Source organism: Bradysia coprophila, unplaced genomic scaffold (genome assembly GCF_014529535.1).
Source record: "Bradysia coprophila strain Holo2 unplaced genomic scaffold, BU_Bcop_v1 contig_232, whole genome shotgun sequence".
Classification (NCBI taxonomy): Eukaryota; Metazoa; Arthropoda; class Insecta; order Diptera; family Sciaridae; genus Bradysia; species Bradysia coprophila.
Genome location: NW_023503493.1, coordinates 12859870 through 12871539, shown reverse-complemented (window position 1 = coordinate 12871539; position 11670 = coordinate 12859870). Strand labels below are relative to the sequence as shown.

General features: G+C 37.6%; 1 protein-coding gene across 1 annotated transcript; it reads left to right on the top strand.

Annotated features, from left to right (window-relative positions):
* LOC119076735 (2-oxoglutarate dehydrogenase-like, mitochondrial) lies at positions 1-4324 on the top strand. Its single transcript, XM_037183653.1, has 14 exons — positions 1-115; positions 173-283; positions 345-739; positions 803-979; positions 1333-1567; positions 1668-1847; positions 1915-2314; positions 2371-2504; positions 2558-2816; positions 2876-3043; positions 3100-3525; positions 3586-3776; positions 3839-3990; positions 4055-4324. The coding sequence occupies exons 1-14, from the start codon at positions 68-70 to the stop codon at positions 4284-4286; spliced, it is 3108 nt and encodes a 1035-aa protein (XP_037039548.1). The 5' UTR covers positions 1-67; the 3' UTR covers positions 4287-4324.
* Positions 4325-11670: the final 7346 nt, after the last annotated feature.

The window sequence follows — 11670 nt, the reverse complement described above, 5'->3', positions numbered from 1 at the left end:
AAATTTCTTTGTCAGGAAAACTGAATTTATTTTCAAAATTGACGAGGAAAACTAAGATTTTTCTTAGATGATCTCTCAATCGAGAACAAAGTTCCTACATCAATGTCGGGCGGCTGTAAGAGAAAATGGACAATAATTGTATCACAAAATATTCAACGCGATATCGTTGCAGTTTTCATGTGGGATCCGATATTACAGTCCGAAAGTGCTGAACGGTACCAATGCGACTGTTTTGGAGGACATGTATAATAAATGGAAAACGAATAGATCGTCAGTCCATCCGGTATGTCTTTGCGGGACAATTTTTCAAAAGATTTTCATTTTTCTTTTCATTCTTTCGCAAGTCATGGAGTCGAGTGTTTAATGATGACACCGATTGGTCGGGTGTGTTTTCAGTGAAAACTGCCTTAGATGCTTCCATTGTCCCATCTGTGCCAAGCTGTCCCATCGACCAAACTACTGCCAATGAATCAAAAAATGTTGATTCGGCAACCATTCAAAGTCATATTAACGTTCATTCTTTGATAAAGAGCTACCAGCAACGGGGGCATTTAGCTGCCGACCTTGATCCGCTTGGAATTACCACAATTGCTGTGAGAGAGGAGCATGGAGTTAAGCGGAGAGCTGATGAATCAGTGACCAAAAATTATTTTAATTTCTCGGCGAGTGACATGGACAGAGAATTCTATTTGCCACCGTCAACGTTTATCGCCGGATCAAGGAAAACGCTGAAGTTGAGGTATGTTGTGTTGTTTCTGTAAAATTTGTTATGTGGATTGATGTTTGTCTGGTTTTTCGGAAGAGAAATCATCGAAAGTCTGGAAAAGGTTTATTGCAATAAAATTGGGATTGAGTACATGCATAGTCAGGACCACGTGAAAATTTACTGGATTCGGAAGCAGTTTGAAACGCCGGGAAATGGCCACTTTACTAATGATGAAAAGAAATTGATATTGGCTCGTTTGACGCGAACGACTGGGTAATATTGAGACGCAATTTATTAGGGACCATTTTTGGGAAAACTTTTTCCAAAATTTTCTCGAATTTTTTCGAATTTTCTTGCAGTTTTCCAAATTTTCCAAAAAATATTTTTTTTTAATTTAGGAAAAAATGAGAAAATTGGAGAAAATAAGGGAAAATTCAAGGAATTCTTGAATTTTCCCACGTTTTCCTTTCTTTTTTGAATTTTCTTGCATTTTCCGTAATTATACCCAAAAAATATTTTTGGGAAAAAAGTAAGAAAATTCTGGAAAAACTTTTTCCAAAAAAATTGTCCTTGCTCTAATCCATGATGCATGACTGACATTCACCACATTTATTGCACCATTGTAGCTTCGAAACATTTCTGCAAAAGAAATATCAATCGGAAAAACGTTTCGGCTTGGAGGGATGTGAGATGATGATACCAGCTCTGAAAGAAATAATTGATGTTTCGTCCACACTTGGTGTTAAATCGATTATCATGGGAATGGCTCACAGAGGTCGACTGAATGTGTTGTCGAACGTCTGTCGAAAGCCGTTGAGCACTATTCTGGCACAGTTTTCCGGTTTCAAACCGACGGATTCAGTAAGTTTAGAAGCCTTCTTGTAACGAAAATATTCATAATAGGGAGTAGATCGAGGGATTTTCGGTTCATGTAGATTCAACTGGTGAACTAACTTTCTAGGGATCCGGGGATGTTAAATACCATCTAGGTACATTCATCGAACGAATAAACAGAGTGTCGAGTAAACCAATTCGATTGGCAATTGTTGCTAATCCGTCGCATTTAGAAGCCGTTAATCCCGTTGTTCAAGGTAGAACTAAAGCAGAACAATTCTATAGTGGTGACAAGGAAGGCAAAACTGTAACTATGATGTCTCCATTCTAAATCGTTTATAATGTTTTCTGATCCGGAGGGCTGATCCCATTAGGTTATGTCGATTTTAGTTCACGGTGATGCATCGAATTGCGGTCAAGGTGTGGTCTATGAATCGATGCATCTGAGTGATCTGCCTGACTATACGACCAAGGGTACGATCCATGTCATCGTAAATAATCAAATCGGCTTCACCACCGATCCGAGATACTCGCGATCGTCACGGTATTGTACGGATGTGGCTAAAGTGGTCAACGCGCCAATTTTACATGTTAATGCTGACGATCCCGAAGCAGTTATTCGATGTGCCAGAGTTTGTGCAGAATGGCGTAACACCTTTCATTCGGATATTGTTTTGGATTTGGTGTCGTATCGGCGTAACGGCCACAATGAAATCGATGAACCAATGTTTACGCAACCGTTGATGTGTCAACGAATTTCACAGTTGAAGACATGTAAGTTTTGAGAGTGGAAAATTGGGTGTTGCAAGTGTCTTATGGCTTCTGATTAGGTTATGAATTGTACTCGGAAAAACTAATTGGAGAAGGCGTAGTGACTCAACCGGAATGTAATGCAATTTGGGAGGAATACCAAAAGATATGCGAGGAAGCACACGCTATGTGCTTGAAAGAAACTACAATCAAGGTGATTGTACTGGGGTGCTCCTAATAAAATGAAGGTTGATTTGAAATATTCAGTTCAAAGATTGGATTGACTCGCCTTGGTCCGGATTTTTCGAAGGAAAAGATCCCAACGTTTGCTTACCGACTGGTGTTCCTGAAGAAACTCTAAAACACATAGCTGACATTTTTTCGTCACCCCCGCCCAATTCACCCATGTTTGTTCTTCACAGAGGTATTGAGAGAGTGTTAGCAGGCCGAAAGAAAATGGCTGAGACACGACTGGCCGATTGGTCTCTTGGGGAAGCATTCGCCATTGGGAGTTTGGTGAAAGAAGGTCTGACATCGTTGCTAAAATTGATTTTCGTTGTTCGTAACACTTTCGCCCGTTGAAAGGAATTCACGTCCGGATAAGTGGACAAGACGTGGAGCGTGGAACATTTTCGCATCGTCACCACTATTTGCACCATCAAGAAGTGGACAAATCATGGTATTGTCCACTGCAGCATGTGTATCCCGATCAGGCGAACTATCAGATACAGAATTCGTCGTTGTCAGAGTTCGGTAAGCTCGATTGTTTCGCGAAGATATTTTGTTAAATTAAAACTTGAAATTGGTAGCCGTTCTTGGCTTTGAACTGGGATACAGCATGACCAATCCCAACTCATTGGTAATATGGGAAGCTCAGTTCGGCGATTTCGCCAATACGGCCCAGTGCATAATCGACCAGTTTATAAGCAGTGGCGAAAGTAAATGGATTAGACAGAGCGGCATTGTTTTACTCTTACCGCACGGGCTTGAAGGAATGGGTCCCGAGCATTCGTCTTGTCGGATCGAGAGATTCTTAGCCATGAGTGACGATGATGCAGACGAAATACCCGAAATGACCGACACTTTTGAAATCGATCAACTTCGTGACATCAACTGGTTCGTTGCGAATTGTTCAACGCCAGCAAATTTATTTCACGTTTTGCGCAGACAACTGGCGTTGCCGTTCCGGAAGCCATTGATTATAGCAACACCGAAAAGTCTCTTACGTCTTTCCGGTAATTATGCCATTCAATGCAACGAAAAAAAAAATTGGTCTCACGAATGACGACATTCAGCCTGCAGGAGTTCGTTCGATGATATGACCAAAAATACCACATTTCAACGACTCATTCCGGATCATTCGATTCAGGATCCGGAAAAGGTTGCAAAACTGGTTTTGTGTACCGGTAAAACGTATTACGATCTGGAAGTTGCACGGAAAGAACGAGGTAAATCGGAAGAGGTGGCATTAGTTCGCATCGAACAGGTAGAACAGGTGTTCAGTGGTACAAAATTAGGTTTTGGTTTCCATTCTCCTCCTTTCTGTAGATATGCCCGTTGCCTTACGACCTCCTGACCAAAGAATTGTCAAAGTATCCGAATGCGGATGTAGCTTGGGCGCAGGAAGAGCATAAGAATTCGGGTTGTTGGCCATATTTGCAACCGAGATTATCGACGCTATTGGAAAATCGTTGCCTTTTGTAATTCGACTTTTTTTTACGCTAACTTCAATCGAATTGATAAACCACTCAACAAATCATTTAGATATTACGGTCGAGCGCCGTCGGCTGCACCAGCAACTGGATCCATACATCGATATCTGTGGGAACAAGAGGAGTATTTGTCTGCATTGTTTGGTGATAAGCCCGTTCCAATGAAGCCTAATCACGGCACGAAAGTAACCGTTGATCAAAGTGAAGCGCGGAAAAGGTCTGATCATGAAGTGCTGGGTGGTGGTGAAAATCACAAAAAACACAAAAAAAATTTCGGTTTTTAAATTATAGTTTTTGAGTTCATAGCATTCTTGTGATTTTTCCTTGTTCTTTTTGTTGTCAGCCCCTTGTGTCAATCCGCTCGCCTTAAGTTTTTCGATTGTTTTCTTTATCTCATGTAATTGAGCATGAACAACTGTTTATTGGAAAATGGAAAGAGGAGAAAAAGCTTCAGTCAGTGTCTTTCGAATGCTGCGTGCCGGAATCCTGCTGGTCGAGATATAAGCCAGGATTTCCACGGTTCTTACAACTGACATTTTCCAACAATATTTAGTAGTTCTTTCTGAGCAAAAGAGTGACGCATAATTAATAATTGCCAGTGAATTTTGAAGTACGGCCTGTCAACAGCATTTTAGAAATGAATCCTAGTCACAAAACTAGCTCAGGATGTTGTGGATACCCTTCAATACCCAAATTTGCTGCACTAAAACACTTTCAATTGGATGGCTTAACGCTATAAGTGTTTTAAATGGTGATACCTTACTGCACAATATACCTTCCTGATGTTCCAACGTCTCCCCTGCTCTAGAACCTATAGCTTCCACGTATTTTGTCGGATTTTTTTTTCATGTTTTTTTCTGGATTTATGTCATTCTTGAGGTAATTAGACGTCAGTTCATCCCAACTGATTATTCCTTATCCGTTCTTCATCGTCTAGGTCCTAAATATCTACGGTCGTCTATTTCAGATTTTAATAGCTTCGCTAAAGAATCTCTAGAAATAGACGGATTTCGTAAATTCATCTATTTTAGATTAATCTTAGGAAGCAACCTCCAGCACGTTCTCTAACAAAAATTGCGTTATAGACCAGACTACAAATTTTTGTTTATTTTCTATCTGTTATTTTTGACAATGTTATCACTTTATCTAAAAGGTGTGTAAAATAACGATCAGCAAAACTTAATTTGTATTCAAGCAACTTGAAAAGCATACACAAGCCCACTTAATTAACTCTTACGCGTGATACTATGTCCAGTATCTGCACACACAAGCATATTTTACATAAGATAGAGATTTATATTCGGCGCCGTGCAGAGAGAATTCTCAACTATCGCAGAAGATTTTTTTTCGTTTTCCAGTTCAGCACGCGCGTATGTTATGAGAGCTAGGAGCTTATACATCAAAATAAACGGTCATTATGTTTCTTCATATTTAACACACCACAGAGTAATTTAATAGTATGTTACATTGGGTGCTGCGGAGGTAGTTTATTGCATGAGGTATCAATTTGTGATACGAACGGAACTCACAAGTGTGTGTTTTAAGCGCCAAGGTTTGAAAACTGTTATTTTGACGAGGGTACATATCGTACATATCCGAGCCAAAGACGAGGTATGCAACTACCCAAGTCAAAACAGTTTTCAAACCGAGGCGCTTAAAACACACACGTGAGTTCGCGAGTTCACAAATTGATTCTAAATGTAATGAGCTACCAAGCAGCACCACATACCCCTCCGGAAAATAACATTACATGTATGTATGCGCCCGAGGAATAACTACGAAATAAATTAGACAAATACTTTTCCTTCTTACAAAAAAAAAGTGGAAAAACAAACAATCTGTTGTTGCATTGAAACAAACGAATCTAGCTCACTGGCGAAATTGGCTCACGCACCACACACACACACACACACACACAATTCTTTAAAAATATTGATCCCAAAAACATCAGTTGTCTCTACGTACAACAATAACTACTACTATAACTCCTACAACTACTACAACAAAATTGTAATTATGGAATGCATTTACCATCGATTTTGAAAAACAGGGAAACGGGAAAAACGGTAAATGACACAAAGTTTCCCGAGAAATGAATAGTACATTATGTACTCGTTTAGACATTTGTTTTTTGATGAGTTGGGATTTTGTAACTCGCACCAATGGCAAATGTTTTCATGCTACAAGTCGAGATATCAATGTCTAAACAACTAAGTGGCTTATTGTGCTCGCGAATCCCTGCAGAAACGAGTTTACCGTTTCTTTATTTGCGACTTTTCAGGATGAAAAAGAATTCCATATCTCCACAGTTCAACAGAAATATTGGAAATCGATAGCGTGAGGGCGTGGGGTAATCTGGCACACGGTGCTAAAACAGCACACTTTTCAACTACGAAAAAGCGGAACTCTCACACATTTTTCTCTTACAGAAATTTCGTGAAAGGGAGATTGCGTGTGCGAGATTGTAAAAAGTTCGTTTTTAAAACGTCACTTTTTTGCTCCGTGTGCCAAATTACCCGATACCAGCGTGAGCTAGTTTCAAAATTTCTATTCTGAATTTCTGAATTTTTGACGGACGTAGTTACACAATCTTCTCCACTTCGAATTCTGTAAATTTTCTAAGGAACAGCGATTTCGGAGTTGCAAACTTAAGGCTAAGAACAAACGGTCAATTTTGCGTTGCTCAGATCGAAAATAATGCTGCATTTTCTTTTGTTTATCCTGTGGTGAAAATTCGATTGCAATAGAAATTACAGCATAATTGACCACCTCAACAACGCAAAATTGATCGTTTGTTCTCAGCCTAAAGTTGAAAACACACTAGCAACTGAAATTGCTGAGGTGGACAATTTATCCTGCGATTTCCATTGTTTAGCCTGTGGTGAAAAACGGAATACAATAGAAAAAGCAGCATAAATTGTCCATCTCAGTAATTTCAGTTGTTAGTTTGTTTTCAGCTTATCGCTGTCACTTGGAATGGGGTCAATCCTGGTTCTTGCCTGACATCAAAAATAACCCATTCAAGTTACCTTATCACTAGGTCCCACCTTTTGGGCGGGTCAGGTCCCTTGACTGACAATTTTTTCAATATATTTTTGACCTTCGAAGACCGAATGATCTTTGAGTTCTCATTTTTCTTATAAATTTGCAGCAAGATTTTCAATCAACCACAAATAAAATGTGACTCGTGTGAATTACGGCCCTCGCTCCGCTCTGGCCGCAAACTTCCCACTCGTATGAGCTATCTATTATTCTGTTTGATTGCCATTTTGTCAAATTTAATCAGAGTTGATGAGAAGTTTTACGAATGTGGAACGATGAGAGGACTCTTTCACTTTGGTTTTAAGTTACATTTCGTAGAAGGATGAATTCCCTTGGAACGAACAAAAAACCTTCTCGTTACATTTTGTAAAAGGATGAATTACATTTCGTTGAAGGATGAATTCGCTAGGGACGAGCCGCCTTGGCTTTATATTTCCAAAATCGACAAAGTGTGAAGGAAAGACATTTTTTTTACTTTTTACTGATTTACTGAAGAGGTTCAAGCGACATGTGCCACATTTCTATCGGTATTTAATTATTTTTTATCGGTAAAATTGAATTTTTCTATCGGTTGAATATAATATCCCATAAAATTATTAAGACTCGTGAGAATTACGGCCCTCGCTTCGCTCTGGCCGCAAACCTCTCACTCGTATGGGTTTGATAATTGGAATAATGAATTCAAAAAAAATATTCAGAAATTTGTTGAGAATGACTTATACCTTATATTGCCTACAAAGAATGATGGTTACATTTAACGTTTTTCATAAAATTTCCTACAATTTTCAATCATAGTGTGCTCATGGCATTTTTCTGCCGTAAGATATTGAGCAAAAAAAAACATCTTTCTTTGGTAGTAGACGCATTAAATTTGTTAGTCAACTATCAAGTTGTTAGTCAACTATCAAGTTGTTAGTCAACTATCAAGTTGTTAGTCAACTATCAAGTTGTTAGTCAACTATCAAGTTGTTAGTCAACTATCAAGTTGTTAGTCAACTATCAATTTGTTAGCAGTACACTAACAAGAGATGTTTACCGGTTAGAGGCTGGGCATGTAGTGACGAAATTTTTCTTCCTACTTGTTTCATGCACATTATCGAAAACATACTTATACGATTTACACACACTACGCAACAAAATCAAATTTCATCAAAGTAATCTTTTTCGATTGAGGCTACAATCAACAGTGTAAAATCCTGTTTTTCTGGGATAGCTTCCAGATCCTTCGTCCCACATAGCCCATCTTCGAACTTAGCCTCGGTATTTTACTTCCACAAATTTAAAAAAAAGATTCATCCAAATTGGTTGAAAATTACTCAAGTTATCGTGCCCTCAACGATTTTTCGTTACCCACATTTAACGTTTTTCATACCATTTCATACATTTCAATCACAGTGAACTTTTTTGTTACCCACATATTTCGGTATTTTCTGGTGTAAGACCCTGACTTTCAGTCAAGGGAATAACTAGGTCCCACCTTTTGGGCGGGTCAGGTCCCTTGACTGACACTTTCCTAAATGTATCTTTGACGTATTCATGAAAACTTGTCACATTTATTACATAATATATTTACTATATTAATGACTCCACGCAAATAACAGTAAAATTTGACAAATTTTTTTTCTTGGTTTTCTCTCATCGAGGGTAAGGTGGAATTATTTTTGACCACTTTTTGAGCTCACAATTTTCTTAAAAACTTTCAATTTTCAAGATTTTCAATCAACCGTAAATCATAAATAAAATATGACTCGTGTAGATTACGACCCTCGCTTCGCTCTGGCCGTAAACTTCCCACTCGTATGAGCTGTCTATTATTCTGTTTGATTGCATTTTTGGTACATCAGAGTAGATGCACAAAATTCACAAAATAAAAAAGTGCGATAGATATTCGTCTCTTACACTTTTGCGTAAAAAAGTTCACCGGTACTTAATATACCTTCACATGGTGACATGGTAAAAAATGTACTTAATTGTTTTTGTTTCATCATTAAAATAACTCAGTTTACCAATATTTTCGGTAAATTGGTACCACTCTATATTTGTAAAAGGAGAAATTTATTTGTAGACCGAGAAAAAATAATCCCTCGATTTCCCATTCACAAAACCTTCAATCGTGAATAAAATGTCACGACTCGTGTGAATTACGGCCCTCGCTTCGCTCTGGCCGCAAATTTCACCCTCGTAAATTTTTTTACAATATTCTCTTTGATTCATTTAATTCCATGTATTTCAAAAATTAGTTGAGATAATTCATCTTATATTGCCTGCAAAAATTTAACTTTTTTATTAAAATTTCTTGCACTTTTTAATCAAAGTGTGCTAATTTGATAACAGGCATTTTGCTGGCGTAAGATGTGCTTGTAAAGGGAGTAAAAAACTACCTACTTGATAAATGACTAACAAGTTGAAACAACTTGATAGTCAACTATCAAATTTGATAGTCAACTATCAAGTTGTTAGTCAACTATCAAGTTGTTAGTCAACTATCAAGTTGTTAGTCAACTATCAAATTTGATAGTCAACTATCAAGTTGTTAGTCAACTATCAAATTTGATAGTCAACTATCAAATTTGATAGTCAACTATCAAATGTGATAGTCAACTATCAAATTTGATAGTCAACTATGAAGTTGTTAGCAATAGATGTTTACACGTTAGAAGATGGGCATCGAATGATGAAATTATTCTTCCTACTAGTTCCATGCGCGTTGAAAACAAACTTATATGATTTACCCACACTACCAAACAAAATCAAATTTCATCAAAGTAATCTTTTTTAATTGAGGCTATGATCAACAGTATAAAATCCCGTTTTTCTCGGATAGCTTCCAGATCCTTAGTCCTACATAGCCCATCTTCGAACTTAGCCTCGGGATTTTAATTCCACGTATTTAAAAAAAAGAATCATCAAAATTGGTTGAGAATTACTCAAGTTATCGTGCCCTCAACGATTTTTTGTTACCCACATTTAACGTTTTTCATAGCATTTCATACATTTTCAATCACAGTGAACCTTTTTGTTACCCACATTTTTCGGTATTTTCTGGTGTAAGACCCTGACTTTCAGTCAAGGGAATAAATAAAATTTACGATGAAAATGTTCACAAAGAATTCAAATCAGATGTAATGCTTTAATGCAAATAGAAGAACAATTGCATTCAAGGTATTATGCAAAGGAAAAATGAAAAAATAATTCAATTTTTGAAGGTCGGTTAACCGGTTTTAGATTCACAATTGTCGAGACAATTGTATTTAATGTTTCGATGGTGTTTCTTCAATCATTTCAAAGCGTTTTTTTCTTAAATCATGATGTATACTTGCCTCTACTATCAATAGGAAAATGCTAAGATTTACTAATTCAGTTGTTTGATTTGGTTTATATACTAAGTCCCAAGCTATCCAGTGTTAAAAGAGCGTAGAAATTTTGACATATCTGTTTCTCTGTTTTCACGCTCTTTTAGCACTGGATAATGGTCGCGAGTCTTATACGAAATTACAATGGAAAATTTTTTCCACTCTAATAAAACAATCAATTGGAGGCAGATTCGTTTTCTTTTTTTCAATTACTGTACCTCCGGTATACTGCTTGGGGCAGAAACCATAACATGTTATTACGTACATTACAATCTTGTTTTTGAAATTTTTATTTTGCTTGCGTGTGAGGCTTGCAGTCAGATCCGAAGGCAATGGCTGCAATCAAACAAGGCAAAATAAAAATTTCCAAACCAGCATGTACGGTATTATACACGTTAAACCCTGCAGAAGTAAGTTTTCCTGCGAGCACCCGTGACGAAAAACGACTTTCCGTGGGGTGCAGCGAGTAAAACTCTTTTCGCTTGAACTCTAAATCTCTAACACATTTTTGCAATGATCTTTAGATCATGCTAAAATAATAATTTTGGGTGTTCGTCCTGTATTCTTCCAGAAAATATGTATGAAAATGTACTGTTGCCGTACTCAGAATTTTCGTGCGTGTTCCGGGTAACAATCTTTGACTTCGAATGATTGTTACCCGTTTTGTTACGCACACATCTTTCACACAAACACACTAGTACAGAAAGTTTTTTTTAAATGTTTTTTCGCAGTTTGTTCTCTTTCTAGTTAACTCAATGATTTTACATGCTACATGCGTAGAAAACCGTATAGTACAGTTGATAAGGGCCATTTATACGAGAACGTTGACACGTTGACGTAGTCAGCCGAGCGCCGCCGCCGGTACATAAAAATGACATCAGCCGCCGCCAGCCGCCGACAGTTTTCATCGGCTGGACAACGAAGGGCTTATTCAACTAAATATCAACTAAATATCACAATTTTATCTCCAAAAGAGTTTAGCTTTTCTTTGAACGGTAGCATGGCAAATCTTCGTTCTTAGTGTTGGAATTTGTATTTTTTTGTAGTTCTGCGTGTGATAATGTTTCTAATTTACGTTTTTCACAAGCGGTCATGTAGATGTATGTATTCTTAAAGCTGATTATGAAAGACTGTTGGTCTGTTGTTTACGGCAAAACACTCTACTTGTTGCTGAGCGAGACTGATAGCTCTCGTTAAATTCAATGTCTTTGAATATTTTGAAAACAAATTTCAGTCAACTTCAACTTCACCTTGCATTTCAAGCATTTTAAGA